The sequence below is a fragment of the Ranitomeya variabilis genome, chromosome 5, assembly GCF_051348905.1.
Source record: "Ranitomeya variabilis isolate aRanVar5 chromosome 5, aRanVar5.hap1, whole genome shotgun sequence".
NCBI classification, from domain to species: Eukaryota; Metazoa; Chordata; class Amphibia; order Anura; family Dendrobatidae; genus Ranitomeya; species Ranitomeya variabilis.
The window spans coordinates 654,117,319-654,138,887 of NC_135236.1; the positions used below are offsets into that span (position 1 = coordinate 654,117,319).

The following is a 21,569-nucleotide window of genomic DNA, read 5'->3' on the forward strand; positions in this document are numbered from 1 at the left end:
CCACATATGGGGTATCAGCGTACTCAGGAGAAACTGGACAACAACTTTTGGGGTCAAATTTTTCCTGTTACCCTTGGGAAAATTAAAAAATTCTGGGCTAAAAAAATATTTTTGAGGAAAGAAAACACATTTTTTATTTTCACGGCTCTGCGTTATAAACTTCTGTGAAGCACTTGGGGGTTCAAAGTGCTCACCACACATCTAGATAAGTTCCCTTGGGGGTCTAGTTTCCAAAGTGGGATCAATTGTGGGGAGTTCCTACTGTTTAGGCACATCAGGGGCTCTGCAAACGCAACGTGACGCCCGCAGAGCATTCCATTAAAGTCTGCATTTCAAAACGTCACTACTTCCCTTCCGCTCCCCGACGTGTGCCAAAACAGTGGTTTACCCCCACATATTGGGTATCAGCGTACTCAGGAGAAACTGCACAACAACTTTTGGGGTCCAATTTCTCCTGTTACCCTTGGGAAAATAAAAAATTGTGGGTTAAAAAATCATTTTTGAGGAAAGAAAAATAATTTTTTATTTTCATGGCTCTGCGTTATAAACTTCTGTGAAGCACTTGAGGGTTCAAAGTGCTCACCACACATCTAGATTAGTTCCTTGGGAGGTCTAGTTTCCGAAATGGGGTCACTTGTGCGGGAGCTCCAATGTTTAGGCACACAGGGGCTCTCCAAACGCGACATGGTGTCCGCTAATGATTGAAGCTAATTTTCCATTCAAAAAGCCAAATGGCGTGCCTTCCCTTCCGAGCCCTGCCGTGCGCCCAAACAGTGGTTTACCCCCACATATGGGGTATCATCGTACTCAGGACAAACTGGACAACAACATTTGGGGTCCAATTTCTCTTATTATCCTTGGGAAAATAAAAAACTCCGGGCTAAAAATCATTTTTGAGGAAAGAAAAATATTTTTTTATTTTCATGGCTCTGCGTTATAAACTTCTGTGAAGCACCTGGGGGTTTTAAATGCTCACTATACATCTAGATTAGTTCCTTGGGGGGTCTAGTTTCCAAAATGGGGTCACTTGTAGGGGAGCTCCAATGTTTAGGCACACAGGGGCTCTCCGAACGCAACATAGTGTCCACTAACGATTGGAGCTAATTTTCCATTCAAAAAGTCAAATGGCGCGCCTTCCCTTCCAAGCCTTGCCGTGCACCCAAACAGTGGTTTACCCCCACATATGAGGTATCGGCGTACTCAGGAGAAATTGCCCAACAAATTTTAGGATCCATTTTATCCTGTTGCCCATGTGAAAATGAAAAAATTGAGGCTAAAAGAAATTTTGTGTGAAAAAAAAGTACTTTTTCATTTTTACGGATCAATTTGTGAAGCACCTGAGGGTTTAAAGTGCTCACTATGCATCTAGATAAGTTCCTTGGGGGGTCTAGTTTCCAAAATGGGGTCACTTGTGGGGGAGCTCCAATGTTTAGGCACACAGGGGCTCTCCAAACCTGACATGGTGTCCGCTAACGATGGAGATAATTTTTCATTCAAAAAGTCAAATGGCGCTCCTTCCCTTCCGAGCCTTACCATGTGCCCAAACAGTAGTTTACCCCCACATATGAGGTATTGGCGTACTCAGGAGAAATTGCCCAACAAATTTTAGGATCCATTTTATTCTGTTGCCCATGTGAAAATGAAAAAATTGAGGCTAAAAGAAATTTTGTGTGAAAAAAAAGTACTTTTTCATTTTTACGGATTAATTTGTGAAGCACCTGGGGGTTTAAAGTGCTCACTATGCTTCTAGATAAGTTCCTTGGGGGGTCTAGTTTCCAAAATGGGGTCACTTGTGGGGGAGCTCCAATGTTTAGGCACACGGGGGCTCTCCAAACGCGACATGGTGTCCGCTAAAGATTGGAGCCAATTTTTCATTCAAAAAGTCAAATGGCGCTCCTTCCCTTCCGAGCCCTGCCGTGCGCCCAAACAGTGGTTTACCCCCACATATGAGGTATCAGCGTACTCAGGACAAATTGGACAACAACATTCGTGGTCCAGTTTCTCCTTTTACCCTTGGGAAAATAAAAAAATTGTTGCGAAAAGATCATTTTTGTGACTAAAAAGTTAAATGTTAATTTTTCCCCTCCTTGTTGCTTCTGCTGCTGTGAAACACCTGAAGGGTTAATAAACTTCTTGAATGTGGTTTTGAGCACCTTGAGGGGTGCAGTTTTTAGAATGGTGTCACTTTTGGGTATTTTCAGCCATATAGAACCCTCAAACTGACTTCAAATGTGAGGTGGTCCCTAAAAAAAATGGTTTTGTAAATTTTGTTGTAAAAATTAGAAATCACTGGTCAAATTTTAACCCTTATAACTTCCTAGCAAAAAAAAAAATTTCTTTCCAAAATTGTGCTGGTGTAAAGTAGACATGTGGGAAATGTTATTTATTAACTATTTTGTGTCACATAACTCTCTGGTTTAACAGAATAAAAATTCAAAATGTGAAAATTGCAAAATTTTCAAAATTTTCGCCAAATTTCCGTTTTTTTTCACAAATAAACTCAGAAATTATCGACCTAAATTTACCACTAACATGAAGCCCAATATGTCACGAAAAAACAATCTCAGAACCGCAAGGATCCGTTGAAGCGTTCCTGAGTTATTACCTCATAAAGGGACACTGGTCAGAATTGCAAAAAATGGCAAGGTCATTAAGGCCAAAATAGGCTGGGTCATGAAGGGGTTAATACATAGTTCACGCACTATATATATATATATATATATATATATATATATATATATATAACCTACACAAGTTTGGTATCGCTGTAATCGCACTGACCTAGAGCATCGTGTTACCACATCATTTTTACCATAAAATGATCATTACCTAAACTAAAAAAATCAATGGCGGCATTGTGTGTTTTATTTCACCATTTCACCTCACCTACATATTTTTCCCATTTTTCGCTAAGTTATATAGTAAAGTACATGATGTCATTCAAAACTACAACTCGTCCTGCAAGAAAACAAGCCATAACGGACAGATAAAAAAAAGTTCTGGTATTTGGAAAAAAGGTAAAAACAAAATTGCAAAAGTGGCAGTACCACTCATGGCCACTATAATATGTATGGAGCCTTGCCACTTCCAGTGCACCGCTCCTCTTTTAACCCCTTTCTGACGGTAGTAGTACTCAGAAATCTAGCGGAGAAGAAGGATGAAATAGTGGACAGACATTGAGGGATTCTGGTTAGTAGGGAGGTGATATCTGGTCCAGAGATGTAGATCTGTATGTCATCAGCATAGAGGTGATACTGAAAGCCATGAGATTCTATGAGCTGTCCCAGGCCAAAGGTGTAAATGGAGAAGAGCAGGGGCCCAAGGACTGAACCTTGCGGGACTCCGACAGATAGGGGACGAGGTGAGGAGGTGGTGTGTGAGTGGGAGACGCTGAATGTCCGGCCTGTTAGGTATGATGAGATCCAGGATAGGGCCAAGTCTGTGATGCCAAGGGATGAGAGGGTCTGTAATAATAGGGAATGGTCCACTGTGTCAAAGGCAGCCGACAGGTCGAGGAGGAGGAGAACAGAGTAGTGTCGCTTGCTCTTGGCGGTTAAGAGGTCATTGGTGACCTTAGTTAGGGCAGTTTCAGTGGAGTGGTGTGACCGGAAGCCAGATTGTAAGTGGTCAAAGAGGGAGCAAGAAGAGAGATGGGAGCACAGTTCAAGGTAGATGTGTTGCTCCAGTAGTTTGGAGGCATAAGGGAGAAGTGATATAGGGCGATAGCTAGATACAGAGGATGGGTCAAGAGAGGGCTTTTTGAGGATAGGTGTGATGGAGGCATGTTTAAAGCTTGAGGGGAAAACACCAGTTGTTAGTGATGGGTTGAAGAGATGGGTTAGGGTTGGGATGAAGACTGTGGTGAGGTTTGGGATGAGGTGGGATGGGAGTGGGTCAAGTGCACAGGTGGTGAGATGCGATCTTGAGAGTAGAGTGGAGAGTTGATCTTCTGTAATGGTGGAAAAGTTGGTTTTGGAGGTGGAGGGCTGGGAAGTCGGGAGGAAGGGCTTTGGGGCTTGTTGACCAAAACTGTCTCTGATGCTATCAATCTTCTGCTTGAAAAATGAGGCAAAGTCTTCAGCTGAGATAAGTGGGGAGGGAGGAGGTGCTGGGGGACGGAGGAGAGAATTGAAAGTGTTGAATAACTGTTTAGGGTTGTGAGACAGGGAGGATATGAGAGATGAGAAGTAGGTTTGTTTAGCTGTGGCGAGTGTGGTCTTGAAAGTAGTGAGGGACTGTTTGAATGTGATGAAGTGGTCGTTTGAGTGGGATCTTTTCCATCTGCGCTCAGCAGCCCTGGAAGCTCGCCTCAGTTCTTTGGTCAGGCTGGTGTGCCAGGGCTGTCTGTTGATTTTGCGAGCTTAGGTATGTGTAAGTGGGGCAGCAGATTCCAAAGCTACAGCTATTGTGGTGTTATATAGAGCGGCAGCGTCATCCGCATTGTGTATGGAACTTATGTCTGTGAGAGGGAGGAGGGATTCGGAGAATGAATGTAGGTCAAGATGTTTAAGATTTCTGCGAGGGTGTGAAAGTTTGTGGGGTGGAGAGTGTAGACATGGAGTGGAGAGAGATGAGAATGTGAGAAGGTTGTGGTCAGAGAGTGGAAGAGATGAGTTAGAGAGGTTAGATAGGGAGCAGAGGAGGGTGAAGATGAGGTCCAGTGTGTGACCATCTTTGTGAGTGGCTGCAGAAGACCATTGAGTGAGGCCAAAGGAGGAAGTGAGAGATAGAAGTTTAGTGGCAGCTGAGAGGGAAGTGTCAATGGGGATGTTGAAATCGCCCATGATGATAGTGGGGATGTCTGCAGAAAGGAAATGAAGTAGCCAGGTGGTGAAGTGGTCAAAGAAGGTGGTGGCTGGCCCTGGGGGGCGGTAAATGGCAGCCAGTTGGAGGTTGGAGGGGGAGTAGATGCGCACAGAGTGCACCTCAAAGGAAGGGAGGGTAACAGAGGGTGGCAGTGGGATTGGGGTGAAGGAGCAGTTATCTGACAGGAGAAAACCAACTCCTCCGCCATGCTTGCTGCTGGGGTGGGGTGTGTGAGAAAGGTGGAAGCCACCGTAAGAGAGTGCAGCAGGGGAGGCTGTGTCAGAAGGGGTGAGCCAGGTTTCGGTGATGGCGAGGAAGGAAAGTTTGGTAGTAACAAAGAGATCATGGATGTAGGAAAGCTTGTTACAGACAGAGCGAGCGTTCCATAGAGCTCCTGTTAGTGGGACTGGGGAAGCGGGGGCTGGGCGAATGGGTATAAGGTTAGAGAGGTTACGGAAGTTTGTGATGGAGCGTGGATGGGAGGTAGAAATGACTGTGGGAATATAGTGAGGAGGACCAGGATTTGGAGAGATATCACCAGCAGTGAGAAGGAGCAGAGATAGTGTTAGCAGGTGGGAGCAGGAGAGGGCATGAGGGGGCTGCCTGTGCTTTGAAACAGAGGATTGTATGTTAAGGAACAGTTCTGAGGAGGAGGTGAGATGGATGGGGAGGATTGAAGAGGAGATGAACAGTTCCTTACTTGGTGTGGGGATTGGGGGAGGTTGCAGAAAGTGAAAGATTATAGGGGTAAAAGTGACAACAAACAGAAACATTGTTTGCAGTGACTGGCCAGTTACCTTCAGTTCCCTTCAGGTTCAATTCAGGTTTTAATTCTAATGTAATCCACACTTTTAGGACACACTTCTAAGGATCACACTGCAGACTGTAGTCTATGCAGACTTTTGCTATGCAATATATGGAAAACTAAGTGCGTTCAGGTGTGGAGCAGAGAGGAGTGGTCTCTGCTCATCTTGGTCAGAGAATTAAGGGTGGACCAGATGCATACAATCAAGCCTAAGTAAACAAGGTCATAAATATCACAGGGTAAGTTGGGGTTAGCTGAAAGGCATACCATGAAATTGCTAGGAGCAGAGGAAAGTCTGTGTGCAAAGCTGGGTGATGTACTATGTGCACTTCATAGCAGGAGAGCTGGGTGGATGAACATACCATGAAATTGCTAGGAGCAGAGGAAAGTCTGTGTGCAAAGCTGGGTGATGTACTATGTGCACTTCATAGCAGGAGAGCTGGGTGGATGAACATACCATGAAATTGCTAGGAGCAGAGGAAAGTCTGTGTGCAAAGCTGGGTGATGTACTATGTGCACTTCATAGCAGGAGAGCTGGGTGGATGAACATACCTGATGGAAGAATAGAGATGCTTGTTAGAGTGCGATGGTGGTAGGTAGCAGGGCACAGTCTGTATACATCTTTCAGGTTTTAATTCTAATGTAATCCACACTTTTAGGACACACTTCTAGGGATCACACTGCAGACTGTTGACATGTGCCCGCCACAGCTGTGGGTGGAATAGCGATCCACCTACGGCTGTTAACTCGCGATTACCGGAAGTGTGTCGCTAATCCCGACCATCAGTGACCCCATCACATGATCGCGGGTCACTGATGGGTCGGCATGACAACCAGAGGTCTGCAGCAGACCTCTGTGATTGTCATTGCCAGGTTGCCTGGTGGTCGGCGCTCATAGCAAGTGAGCATTTCTACTACACACAGGCGAAAAAAAAAAAAAACTGCGGAATTGCACTTTTTTTTTGCAATTTCACCACACTTGGATTTTTTTTTCCTCCATTTTCCGGTACGTGATATGGTAAAACCAATGGTGTCGTTCAAAAGTAAAACTCGTTCCGCAAAAAAACAAGCCCTCACATGGCCATATTTACCAAAAAATAAAAAAGTTATGGCTCTGGGAAGAAATGGAGCAAAAAACAGAAATTCAAAAACAGAAATACCCCTGGTCGTTAAGGGGTTAATCAATCAGTCGGTTTGGACCTCCACTGATCTACCTCTTTTCCTCCGTACACCTGTTGCTGCTGAGACCACACTTCTGTCGCCTCAGGTGTCTAGACATTACACACCAAAAACGTGGCCTATTAAAAGGGGACAGTCCATCTTTTATGCCCTCACTTGAACACTGGGGATGGATCTTACTACGTCCTTCCAACCAGATCCTTTTGAGGCAGCCGAGCCCAAGACCCATAACGAGGACCTACAGACATAACTATTACAATATAAAGTTCAGCTATATGTAATTATTATTATTTATATAGCACCATTGATTCCATGCTGCTGTACATGAGAAGGGGTTACATACATATTACAGACATCACTTACAGTAAACAGACTAACAATTACAGACTGATACAGAGGGGCGAGGACCCTGCCCTTGTGGGCTTACATTCCACAGGATGGTGGGGAAGGAGACAGTAGGTTGGGGGTTGTAGGAGCTTCGGTGTTGGTGAGGCGGTAGCTCCGGTAGTGATGAGGAGGCAGCGGGGTCAGTGCAGGCTGTAGGCTTTCCTGAAGAGGTGGGTTTTCAGGTTCATAGTTTTCAGGTTCAGGTGATAGTTGGACGTGTTGGGGCAAAGAATTCCACAGGATGGGGGATATTCGGGAGACGTCTTGGAGGCGGTTGGGTGAGGAGCGGATAAGTGTGAAGGAGAGAAGGAGGTCTTGGGAGGACCGGAGATTACGTGAGGGAAGATATCGGGAGATTTGTTCAGAGATATAGGGAGGAGACAGGTTATGGATGGCTTTGTAGGTCAGTATTAGTAATTTGAACTGGATACACTGAGGGAATGGGAGCCAGTGAAGAGATTTGCAGAGGTGAGAAGCGGAGGAGTAGCGAGGGGAGAGATGGATTAGTCGGGCAGCAGAGTTAAGGATGGACTGGAGAGTGTTAGCAGGGAGGCCACAGAAAAGGATGTTGCAGTAGTCGAGGCGGGAGATGATGAGGGCATGCACAAGCATTTTAATAGATTGACGGTTGATTAAAGGACGGATTCTGGAAATATCTTTGAGCTGGAGGCGATAGGAGGTGGAAAGAGCTTGGATGTGCGGTTTGAAGGACAGGGCAGAGACAAGGGTTACTCCGAGGCAGCAGACTTACGTACGGGGGAAAGTGTGATGTCATTTATTGTGATAGATAGGTCAGGTAAGGAAGATCTGTGAGATGAAGGAAAGATGATGAGTTCAGATTTGTCCACATTAAGTTTGAGGAAGCGAGAGGAGAACAAGGAGGACATGGCTGATAGACTCTCCGGGATTCTGGAGAGCAGAGAGGTGACGTCTGGGCAATTATAATATAAGATCCACAAAGGAAGACAACACGACTGAGGGAGACGCCGACCTCCCCCAACCCTACAACTATAATGCCAGCAGTTACACCCAATAAAGGGCAATGCTGAGACCTGCAAGAGGAACTGCTCCGTCCTCTGTTTATTTCCTGTATGTAGGTTGAGTAAAGCTTCCGTTGAGGTTAAATGAGACGAAACCAAACTAAAGTGATGACTTCATATGATATCACATATATAATTATAACATTGTCATGGTATGGTGACTGCCTCCCCAAATTTAGAAATATAGTGCAGAATGTCCCAGAATAAGAAATATAGCACGCAATGCCCCCACAATAAGAAATAAAGCACGGAATATCCTCCAAATAAAAAATATAGTGTAGAATGACCCAAAATGAGAAATATAGTCCAACATGCCCCCAGAATAAGAAATACAGTGCAAATACCCCCAAAATGAGAAATATAGTGCAGAATGCACCAGAAATTAGAAATATAACGCAGCTTGAAGGAAATGGTGACCACATTAGGTTTTGCCCTTTCTTACATTTATGATGTGATGTATTGGTAATATCCTGTAGACGCACCCATACGCCGCCTCCACTACTGGTATTACTTCTTCCCCTCCCCCCTTGTTCACACTTCTGTATACTATTTTGCCAAACACGATGTATTTGTCATTGTCACAATTTTCGGTGTAGGTATAACTTATTGATTAACTTTTATAACTCTTTTTTGGGGAAAGAATGGAAAAAAAAACAGCAATTTGGTGATACTAAGTTTATTTCTTTATTTTTAAAAAATGTTTAAAAACTATATGAAAAGGGTTGAGGCTTTTATTGCTGTTTTGTGGAATGTCTACGGTATTTTATTGATTCATTTTTTTTTTTATAAAGTCTTTTAAAGAAAAAAAAATAGCAATTCTGCCATAGTTTTTCTTTTTTTTATTATCATTATAATTGTGGTAGAATCCATAGGATATGGGATAACCTACTGATCGCTGGGTGGTCCGACTGCTGGGACCTCCCGTGATCCCAAGAATGGTGCTCTGCATGGATAGGGTATAACTGTCATGGTAAAATCCCTTTCATTGTACTTTTTTGGACCTCCTAGGTGACTAGACTAACTTCTATAATACATTAGTGTGTGTCACTTTAAAATCATGGACGTCTTCCGCAAAAAAAAGGGTCAGACGCCCTTAAAAAAAATCTATGTCACTGTCACCTGAAAAAACAGCAATCATACCATTGATCATTAATTTTGTTAGAAGAATGGCCCCTAAAAATTAAAAATATATTGATAATATCACTGTTGCTATTTTTTTATTTTTTGGTCCAGGTAAATTTGTCACAAAATCCCTAGAGACTGGTGCTACCGGATTTACTCAGCATGACCACCCACGTGACGCTGGAAGATGCGTTATCTAACGTGGACCTACTGGAGGAGCTGCCCCTCCCTGACCAGCAGCCATGCATCGAGCCTCCGCCGTCCTCCATAATGTACCAGGTAACCTAAATCCACACACTCCTCTTCTTACATTGGTACATTACTGGGTACATTTTAATATGCAGGGTTCTTCCAGGACTTAGGATAAGTCATCAATATCAGATTGGTGGTGGTCCAGCTTACGGCCCCCCCACCGATCAACTGAATAATAGGACAGTGATGCACTGGAAGTGGCACAGCTCGCGAACACTATAAAGTGTACAGAACTGTCCCAGTTCCCTTTTAATCAGCCAACCAATGGGGTCACCGGGAGTTGGACTCCCACTGATTTGATAGTAATGACCTATACTAACAATAGATCAGCAATATTAAAGTCTTGGAAAGAAACACCTTCCACAACTCTAGGTGCCAACGTATAGCAGAGACATGGGCTAGATCAATATCGGAAAGTGGATAAAGGCCTATAGCAGGTGCTGAGGTCAGCGGTGTCCTTTATCCTCAATCATGTCAGACCTGATGGCCGGGAAGCCCAACAGAATATGCATGGGAGACAGCTTTCTGTAAAAGCAAGCTACCTCCCAGACAGTTATAAATAATTTCTCTGCCTGTAATGGGACATGACATTATAAACAAATCTGTTAGGCTCACTGGGTGAGGTGAATAATGAAAGACTAACATCTGGGTGGGGACATTGGCCACGGGCCTCACTGCAGCAGGCAGTTGAGGCAGACAGATAAGAGTCCCAAAACAGGTAGCAGAGATCCTGGAAACCGCAGATAGTAGAGGTTCTAGAGAAAGAAGATAGGTAGCAGAGGTCCTGGAAACCGCAGACAGATAGCGAGGTCCTGGAGAATGTAGACAGATAGCAGAGGTCCTGGGAACCAGTACCACAAGTCCTGGAGGAATGGGAACAGGTAGCAGAGGTCCCTGAAGACCATGTAGAGGTAGCAGAGGTACTGGAAGTCACAGGCAGACAGGAGACATCCTGGAATCCTCAGGTGGACTTGTAGCATAGCTCCTGGAAGACCAGGAACAGTTAGCTGAGGTACTGGAAGCCGCAGGCGGACAGGAGACACCCTGGAAGTTGCAGGTGGACATGTAGAAGAGATCCTGGAACAGGTAGCAGAAAGAACTCTAGAGTAACTAGAAAGTCTGGATACCAAGACACAGGCCGAGGCAGATGATCATATGGAATCACATTGGGCCTGATGTGGAGCACAACCGAGTTCAGTGGACCAAGATGAGGGGAGCAAGGCACGGATCCTGGACAGGTGCGTAGCAAAATCATTATGAATTACTCAGCCAATTGTCATTCATATATTGATCATGTTTTTTCACACAAGGGCTGATAAATGTACTAGCCACTAACAGATGACTGACCGCTTATCCATCTGTGTGTGGGTATAAATAAATGCCTATGTTATTGTGAACAGTTCAGCAAGTTAAAGAGGAAATGATCGCTAAAAGGTCTAAAGTTAAAGATGACTAATTTTCATTGTATTTTAGACAAAAAAAAATATTTATATTGTCTTTTTTTTTTTCATTTTAAAAATTGCAAAAAGGAAAATGGGAAAATGCAAACATTTGGGTACCCTTGAAGATTTGTGTGCTCAGATAACTTTGATCAAGGTTTCAGACCTTAGTTAGCCTGTCACGGCTATAACTTGTTCACTGTCACCGTTAGCAAAGGCCAGGTGTTGCAAACTTCCAAACGTTATAAAAACCCAGCCACCTCTAATCTTGTACCAAAACAGCAGCCGCCATGGGTTCTTCTAAGTAGCTGCCTAGCAGTCTGAAAATGAAAATGGTGGAGGCCCACAAAGCAGGAAAAGATATGAAGATAGCAAAGTGTTTTCAAGTTGCCCTTTCCTCAGTTTGAAATGTAATTAAGAAATGGCAGTTATCAGGAACAGTGGAGGTCAAAATAATGTCTGGAAGACAAAGCAACATTTCAGTGAGAGCTGCTCATAGAATCGCTAGAGTGTCACACTGTGACAGTTTTTGGTAAGCAAGTGGGGGCCTCAAACTGTCCCTGGAAGTGGGATTTTAACTGTTCCTGTCCCGGGGGTACTCTGGAAGGTAGAGAGGCCCGAGTCTCAGACATTACTATGCTCCTAAGCTTTCCCCTCCCCCTCCCCCGGGAGGCCTGGGATATGTATGTTAGTGTATATACACATAAGAAAAACAGGGATAACATAAAGCAACTTAAATACAAAAACACTCACCAAGAGTAGAGAGGAATAAAGGGAAGGATAGGAAGGTGCAAACCAAATGGGAATAGGCTAATGGAGAAAGCATACACCCACTAACAGCAGCCAACAATCACCAGCAGCACCTACGAATTCCAACTTCAGTACACCAACTCCAGCAAGTCAGGAAGCAAAACTTTCACAGGCAGGGATGAGAAGGTCTGGTCAGGTTTTAGAGAGAGAGGAAATGAGCAAGACAAGAGCAGCTGCGAGTTGAAACTGCATGTCTCTAACCAGCATACAAAGAGTTGTTAACCTCTTCAGCGTCAAAGGAAAGTTCAATTAACCCCTCTCTGACCTTAGACGTACTATCCCGTCGAGGTGACCTGGGCCTATCTGACCCTCGACGGGATAGTGCGTCATAGCGATTGGCCACGCTCACGGAGGGAGCGCAGCCGATCGCGGCCGGGTGTCAGCTGACTATCGCAGATGACATCCGGCACTATGTGCCAGGAGCGGTCACGGACTGCCCCCGGCACATTAACCCCCGGCACACTGCAATCAAACATGATCGCTGTGTTCCGGCGGTATAGGGAAGCATCGCGCAGGGAGAGGGCTCCCTGCGTGCTTCCCTGAGACCCTCGGAGCAACGCGATGTGATCGCGTTGCTCCGAGTGTCTCTTACCTCCTCCTCCCTGCAGCAGGCTCGGATCCAAAATGGCCGCGGCATCCGGGTCCTGCAGGGAGGTGGCTTCACAGCGCCTGCTCAGAGCAGGCGCTGGGAAGCCTCCAGGAGCTGTGCACATCAGATCGCCGATCTGACACAGTGCACAGCAAAGTGTCAGATCAGCGATCTTACACTATAACATGATGCCCCCCCTGGGGCACTGTTATAGTGTAAAAAATATTCACATGTGTAAAAAAAATTAAAAAAAATCCCCCCAAAAAATGCAAAAAAAATATATATATATATTGTTCCTATAAATACATTTCTTTATCTAAAGTAAAAATCAAACAATAAAAGTACACATATTTACTATCGCCGCGTCCGTAACGACCCGACCTATAAAACTGTCCCACTAGTTAACCCCTTCAGTGAACACAGTAAAAAAAAAAAAAAAAAACGAGGCAAAAAACAACGCTTTATTATCATACCGCCAAACCAAAAGTGGAATAACACGCGATCAAAAAGACGGATATAAATAAACATGGTACCGCTGAAAACGTCATCTTGTCCTGCAAAAAACGAGCCGCCATACAGCATCATCAAAAAAAAAATTAAAAAGTTATAGTCCTCAGAATAAAGCGATGCAAAAATAATTATTTTTTCTTTAAAATAGTTTTTATCGTATAAAAGCGCCAAAACATAAAAAAGGATATAAATGAGGTATCGCTGTAATCGTACTGACCCGAAGAATAAAACTGCTTTATCCATTTTACCAAACGCGGAACGGTATAAACGCCTTCCCCAAAAGAAATTCATGAATAGCTGGTTTTTGGTCATTCTGCCTCACAAAAATCGGAATAAAAAGCAATCAAAAATGTCACGTGCCCGAAAATGTTACCAATAAAAACGTCAACTCGTCCCGCAAAAAACAAGACCTCACATGACTGTGAACCAAAATATGGAAAAATTATAGCTCTCAAAATGTGGTAACGCAAAAAATATTTTTTGCAATAAAAAGCGTCTTTCAGTGTGTGACGGCTGCCAATCATAAAAATCCACTAAAAAAACCCACTATAAAAGTAAATCAAACCCCCCTTCATCACCCCCTTAGTTAGCAAAAAATTAAAAAAATTTATTTATTTCCATTTTCCCATTAGGGTTAGGGCTAGGGTTAGGGTTAGTGCTAGGGTTAGGGCTAGGGTTAGGGCTAGGGTTAGGGCTAGGGTTAGGGTTGGGGCTAGGGTTAAGGCTACAGTTAGGGTTGGGGCTAAAGTTAAGGTTGGGGCTAAAGTTAGGGTTAGGGTTTGGATTACATTGACGGTTGGGAATAGGGTTGGGATTAGGGTTAGGGGTGTGTCAGGGTTAGGGGTGTGGTTAGGGTTACCGTTGGGATTAGGGTTAGGGATGTGTTTGGATTAGGGTTTCAGTTATAATTGGGGGGTTTCCACTGTTTAGGCACATCAGGGGCTCTCCAAACGCGACATGGCGTCCGATCTCAATTCCAGCCAATTCTGCGTTGAAAAAGTAAAACAGTGCTCCTTCCCTTCCGAGCTCTTCCGTGCGCCCAAACATGGGTTTACCCCAACATATGGGGTATCACCGTACTCAGGACACATTGGACAACAACTTTTGGGGTCCAATTTCTCCTGTTACCCTTGGGAAAATACAAAACTGGGGGCTAAAAAATAATTTTTGTGGAAAAAAAAAAGATTTTTTATTTTCACGGCTCTGCGTTATAAACTGTAGTAAAACACTTGGGGGTTCAAAGTTCTCACAACACATCTAGATAAGTTGCTTGGGGGGTCTAGTTTCCAATATGAGGTCACTTGTGGGGGGTTTCTACTGTTTAGGTACATTAGGGGCTCTGCAAACGCAATGTGACGCCTGCAGACCAATCCATCTAAGTCTGCATTCCAAATGACGCTCCTTCCCTTCCGAGCTCTGCCATGCGCTCAAACGGTGGTTCCCCCCACACATAGGGTATCAGCGTGCTCAGGACAAATTGGACAACAACTTTTGGGGTCTAATTTCAACTGTTACCCTTGGAAAATACAAAACTGGGGGCTAAAAAATAATTTTTGTGGTTAAAAAAAGAATTTTTATTTTCACGGCTCTGCGTTATGAAATGTAGTGAAACACTTGGGGGTTCAAAGCTCTCACAACACATCTAGATGAGTTCCTTAGGGGTCTACTTTCCAAAATGGTGTCACTTGTGGGGAGTTTCAATGTTTAGGCACATCAGTGGCTCTCCAAACACAATATGGCGTCCCATCTCAATTCCTGTCAATTTTGCAATGAAAAGTCAAACGGCGCTCCTTCCCTTCCGAGCTCTCCCATGCGCCCAAACAGTGGTTTACCCCCACGTATGGGGTAACAGCGTACTCAGGACAAATTGTACAACAACTTTTGGGGTACAATTTCTTGTCTTACCCTTGGGAAAATAAAAAATTGGGGGCGAAAAGATCATTTTTATGAAAAAATATGATTTTTTATTTTTACGGCTCTGCATTATAAACTTCTGTGAATCACTTAATGGGTCAAAGTGCTCACCACACCTCTAGATAAGTTCCTTAGGGGGTCTACTTTCCAAAATGGCGTCACTTGTGGGGGGTTTCAATGTTTAGGCACATCAGGGGCTCTCCAAACGCAACATGGCATCCCATCTCAATTCCAGTCAATTTTGCATTGAAAAGTCAAATGGCGCTCCTTCGCTTCCGAGCTCTGCCATGCACCCAAACAGTGGTTAACCCCCACATATCGGGTATCGGCGTACTCAGGACAAATTGTACAACAACTTTTGGGGTCCATTTTCTCCTGTTACCCTTGGTAAAATAAAACAAATTGGAGCTGAAGTAAATTTTTTGTGAAAAAAAGTTAAATGTTCATTTTTATTTAAACATTCCAAAAATTCCTGTGAAACACCTGAAGGGTTAATAAACTTCTTGAATGTGGTTTTGAGCACCTTGATGAGTGCAGTTTTTAGAATGGTGTCACACTTGGTTATTTTCTATCATATAGACCCCTCAAAATGACTTCAAATGAGATGTGGTCCCTAAAAAAAAAAAGGTGTCGTAAAAATGAGAAATTGCTGGTCAACTTTTAACCCTCATAACTCCCTAACAAAAAAAAATTTTGGTTCCAAAATTGTGTTGATGTAAAGTAGACATGTGGGAAATGTTACTTATTAAGTATTTTGTGTGACATATCTCTGTGATTTAATTGCATAAAAATTCAAAGTTGGAAAATTGCGAAATTTTCAAAATTTTTGTCAAATTTCCATTTTTTTCACAAATAAACGCAGGTAATATCAAAGAAATTTTATACTATCATGAAGTACAATATGTCACGAGAAAACAAAGTCAGAATCCCCGGGATCCGTTGAAGCGTTCCAGAGTTATAATCTCATAAAGGGACAGTGGTCAGAATTGTAAAAATTGGCCCGGTCATTAACGTGCAAACCACCCTTGGGGGTAAAGGGGTTAATATGAGGAACAAAATACACAGGCTAAATGGAAGACCTGCAATTCACAATACATAAAGATCGCTTAACCCCAAATCTCCTAGGAGGACGTGACACACTCGAGACATAGAGAGGCAAATCAGAACCCCCGCTTGACTGCAAAAGACCTTCCAAAAGATTTAGCAGCCTCTGGAGTTGAGGAACATTGTTCAAACACATCTGCACAAATATGGCTCTCATGGAAGAGTCATCATGTGAGGAGACAGCAGGCATGTAGGATGCAGTAATGGACTGTATACAGACCAAGGGTAACAGGAGTTTATTGTACAGCAGATTCTCCACGCAGGGAGGGAATGGAGGGATAATTTTCCCTAATACAGCCAGTAACAACAAACAATAACTTAAGTAACAGAACAAACTAGACAGCAAATTCAAAGATAAAGACTTATCACTCCGGCGCCAGTCACTGTTGAACTCCTGAAAGTTGCTGGTGGTGCCTAGACTGTGGCGCAGTAAGGGTCTGACGCAGTCCTGAGGAAGTCGGTGTCCAGAATTCTGAAGATGGCGGTGTTTCCTTGTGGCCCTGACGTTGGCGGTGCTTCCTCGTGGTTCTGACACGGGTCTTGGGCACAGAAGTCATGGAGGCCGAGAAGAATACGTCCTTATCACCAGTTGTGATTGTCCCAGGACGACGGAGGCGTGCAGCACTCTCAAAGCACAGTTCACAATGGGCAGTCCGGTTCGTCGTACCGTATAGATTTGCACCTACATCCCGATCACAGACCTTATCACTCACAGTCAGTAATGTCGGCGGAGTCAGCTGTGTCAGTGGTGTTAGCGAGGTCAGTACAGCACTCAGTCGGCAGATTCTAGAGGTATCTCTGTGACGTCTCAGGTTTGGGCCTAATCCTCTGCGTCGCCTCACAGCTCTAGCCTTCCCACAGGCGTCTCGCTCGTTTGAAGTTCCCGCCCAAACTGATCACTTGCGCACTGCTTAACCATGCCACCTTTCCTCAAGTGAGGGGAACGGTCCGGGGCCCTAAGCCCCCCCCCCTTTGCAACATAGGTGACAGCCCCAACAGCTCCGGACCCGTCATGGAGGAAGCACGCCTAGCTGGGTTCTTCTCCTTACATCAGAAGAAACTAGTCCTGCGTCCTCTCCATAAAATGTCAGAAGTATGCAAAAGAACATCTAAACAAGCCTGATGTATTTTGGAAACAAGTCCTGTGGACCGATGACGTTAAAATATAACTCATGGACCACAATGATCAAAGGTATGTGTGGAGAAAAAAGGGCACAGAATTTCAGGAAAAGAACATCTCATTAACCATTAAGCACGGGGGTGGATCAATCTTGCTTTGCGGTTGTGTTGCAACTAGTGTTGAGCATTCCGATACCGCAAGTATCGGGTATCGGCCGATACTTGCGGGTATCGGAATTCCGATACCGAGATCCGATACTTTTGTGGTATCGGGTATCGGTATCGAAACAACATTAATGTAAAAATGTGTAAAAGAAAGAATTAAAATAAAAAATATTGCTATACTCACCTCTCCGACGCAGCCTGCACCTTACCGAGGGAAGCGGCAGCGTTCTTTGTTTAAAATTTGCGCTTTTCTTTCCTTTACGTGAAGTCCCGGCTTGTGATTGGTTGCGTCGCAGTCACATGGGCGACGCAACCAATCACAGCAAGCCGTGACGTAATTTCAGGCCCTTAAGGATTTTAAAATTACGTCCCGGCTTTGTGATTGGTTGCGTCGCAGTCACATGGGCGACGCAACCAATCACAAGCCGTGACGTCACGGGAGGCTGGACACGCGCGCATTTTAAAATGCGCGCTTGTCCAGCCTCCCGTGACGTCCCGGCTTGTGATTGGTTGCATCGCGGTCAACCAATCACAAGCCGGGAGGCTGGACACGCGCGCATTTTAAAATTTTAAAATGCGCGCGTGTCCAGCCTCCCGGCTTGTGATTGGTTGACCGCGATGCAACCAATCACAAGCCGGGACGTCACGGGAGGCTGGACAAGCGCGCATTTTAAAATGCGCGCGTGTCCAGCCTCCCGTGACGTCACGGCTTGTTATTGGTTGCGTCGCCCATGTGACTGCGACGCAACCAATCACAAAGCCGGGACTTCACGTAAGGAAAGAAAAGCGCGAATTTTAAGCAAACAACGCTGCCGGTTCCCTCGGAGAGGTGAGTATAGCAATATTTTTTATTTTAATTCTTTCTTTTACACATTAATATGGTTCCCAGGGCCTGAGGGAGAGTTTCCTCTCCTTCAGACCCTGAGAACCATCAGGAATACCGTCCGATACTTGAGTCCCATTGACTTGTATTGGTATCGGGTATCGGTATCGGATTGGATCCGATACTTTGCCGGTATCGGCCGATACTTTCCGATACCGATACTTTCAAGTATCGGACGGTATCGCTCAACACTAGTTGCAACCAATGGCACGGTGAACATTTCACAGGTAGAGGGAAGAATGGATTCAATTAACGAAATTTCAACAAATTCTTGGTGCCAACGTAACACCATCTGTAAAAAAGCTGAAGTTGAAAAGAGGATGGCTTCTACAAATGGATAATGATCCTAAACGCACGTCAAAATCCACAATAGACAACCTCAGAAAGAGCAAGCTGAAGGTTTTACAATGGCCCTCACAGTCCCCTCATCTGAACATCATTGAAAATCTGTGGCTAGACCTCAAAATAGCAGAGGATGCAAGACGACCCAGGAATCTCACAGAACTGGAAGAATTTTCCAAGGAAGAATGGATGAAAATCTCTCAGACAAGAACTGAAAGACTCTTGTCTGGGTGCAAAAAGCGTTTGCAAGCTGTGATATTTTCATAATGGAGTGCTACTAGGTACTAACCATGCATCAACCAATTTTTCTTTTTGTAATTTTTAAATTGTAAACGATCAAAAAATATATATTTTTTTGCCTAAAATACAGAGGAAATGTGTCATCTTTAACTTTAGACCATTTCATTTTCAACTTGCTTAACTGTTCACAATAGCAGTAATTTTGACCAGGGGTGCCCAAACTTTTACAAGAAAGGCATGCTAAAACCTCTATGAAGAACACTACCAGAAACAGTTTGTATTCTTCGTTTCCATCATTTCTAAGATGAATTATGAGCTTACGTTGCCTTTCTTTCTTGCAGGCTAACTTTGATACCAACTTCGAGGACCGGAATGCATTCGTTACTGGCATTGCCAGATACATAGAGCAAGCTACTGTTCATTCTAGCATGGTGAGTAATTGTGATAAACGGCTCACAAGATTGGTCTGGATTTAAAGGGTACCTATGAGTTTCAATATTTTATTTCCCCTTAAATATGTCGCAGATTGGTGGGGTTCCGGGTCCTCAGACCCCAACCGATAGCTCAACAGACTGCTGACAAACACTCCGATCAGCGAGCAGCAGCGCTCGGCTACTGTTTAGACACCGGAAGACTCTTTCTGATTAAATTAATTGGTATGTTTTCTTCTCATTACCTGCAGAATGAGATGTTGGAGGAGGGGCAGGAGTATGCCGTAATGTTGTATACATGGAGGAGCTGTTCTAGAGCCATTCCACAAGTAAGTAACGAAGTTGAGGTCAAATCATTATCCCATTCATGTGCGATAATATGGACCTGATATCTTCAAGATATGAAAGGAAGGTCTACTTCTTTGGAGTCTTCTCTGTGAGCACTAACTAACCCAGCCTATTACATAGACAGTTATGTTGGAGTATACAACAGCTGCAGGCTTATGTTGGAGGGAAGGTATTAAGCAGGCACCAGATGGTGCTAACTGTTACAGCTAGTTCATGTGTGTGGTTCCTCTCTAGACTGGACTGTATGACCTCTCAGGTTCTTTCCTGTAATCCACCATGTTGTAATGATGAAGATAATTTTTGGGGTATGTCTAAAAATTATACAGTTCATTCTTCCACAATGTCTGAATGCTAATGATTCTGCTGAAATTTGCAATATCTGCTATATGATGCCGCTGTAGTGGAAATCTCAGTCTGATGTACTGTACATTTTGGGGGGTTACAAAATTTGGACCCTGGAATTGGTACCAGCTTTCATGTGACTATGGATTGTCTTCATGAGACTACGCCTTTAAAAAAAAACATTGACGACACAAATCAGCTGCCAATGTGTCTTGTCAGGTGAAGTGCAATGAGCAGCCAAACCGCGTGGAGATCTATGAGAAGACAGTGGAAGTGTTGGAACCTGAAGTCACAAAATTAATGAAGTTCATGTATTTTCAAGTAAGATATTCGACCTTTATAAAGTTTAATAAACTCTTTCAATACTAAATCACTTGATGTAATATTCCAAAAATGTATAAGGATGTGTTCACAAGTGACATTATTGTGTGTGTTTTACTGCTTCATTATAGGAGTTCAGCTAAGCTGACACCTACTTGTAAGATCACCTGCAGCTCACCTTACTCACACCCACTTTTAAGGTCACAGCAGCTTACCTTACTGACACCTACTTGTAGGATCACAGCAGTTTATCTTACTGACAGAGGCTTGGAAGGTCCCCACAGCTAACCTTACTGACATTACTTGGAAGATCACAGCAGCTTACATTACCTACACCTATTTGTAAGGTCACAGCTGTTTACCTTACTGACACTTACTTGTAAGATCACAGCAGCTTACATTACAGGCATCTACTTGTAGGGTCATAGCTGCTTACCTTACTGACACTTGTAAGGTCATAGCTGCTTACCTTACTGACATTCACTTGTAAGATCACAGCTGCACAGCAGCTTACCTTACTGACACCTACTTGTGAGAACACAGCAGTTTACCTTACTGACATCTACTTGTAAGGCCACATCTGCTTACCTTACTGACACCCACTTGTAAGATCAAAGCAGCGTTCCTTACTGACACTTACTTGTACGATCACAGCAGCTTACATTACAGACACTTACTTGTAAGGTCGTAGCTGCTTATCTTACTGACATTCACTTATAAGGTCACAGCAGCTTACCTTACTAACACCTACTTGTAAGGTCACAGCAGCTTACCTTACTAACACCTACTTGTAAGGTCACAGCAGCTAACCTTATTAACACCTACTTGTAAGGTCACAGCAGCTTACCTTACTAACATCTACATGTAAGGTCACAGCAGCTTACCTTACTAACACCTACTTGTAAGGTCACAGCAGCTTACCTTACTAACCCCTACTTGTAAGGTCACAGCAGCTTACCTTACTAACACCTACTTGTAAGGTCACAGCAGCTTACCTTACTAACCCCTACTTGTAAGGTCACAGCAGCTTACCTTACTAACACCTACTTGTAAGGTCACAGCAGCTAACCTTATTAACACCTACTTGTAAGGTCACAGCAGCTTACCTTACTAACACCTACTTGTAAGGTCACAGCAGCTAACCTTATTAACACCTACTTGTAAGGTCACAGCAGCTTACCTTACTAACATCTACATGTAAGGTCACAGCAGCTTACCTTACTAACACCTACTTGTAAGGTCACAGCAGCTTACCTTACTAACCCCTACTTGTAAGGTCACAGCAGCTTACCTTACTAACACCTACTTGTAAGGTCACAGCAGCTTACCTTACTAACCCCTACTTGTAAGGTCACAGCAGCTTACCTTACTAACACCTACTTGTAAGGTCACAGCAGCTAACCTTATTAACACCTATTTGT

General features: G+C 43.9%; 1 protein-coding gene across 1 annotated transcript in view; it reads left to right on the plus strand.

Annotated features, from left to right (window-relative positions):
* CYFIP2 (cytoplasmic FMR1 interacting protein 2) overlaps positions 1-21,569 on the plus strand; it is a 64,042-nt gene that overhangs the window by 15,080 nt on the left and 27,393 nt on the right. Inside the window, exons 3-6 of the mRNA XM_077266427.1 lie at positions 9,451-9,618; positions 19,048-19,137; positions 19,389-19,466; positions 20,047-20,148. Coding sequence (XP_077122542.1) covers positions 9,502-9,618; positions 19,048-19,137; positions 19,389-19,466; positions 20,047-20,148 — 387 coding nt within the window. The 5' untranslated portion in view covers positions 9,451-9,501. The remainder of the gene's footprint in view (positions 1-9,450; positions 9,619-19,047; positions 19,138-19,388; positions 19,467-20,046; positions 20,149-21,569) is intronic.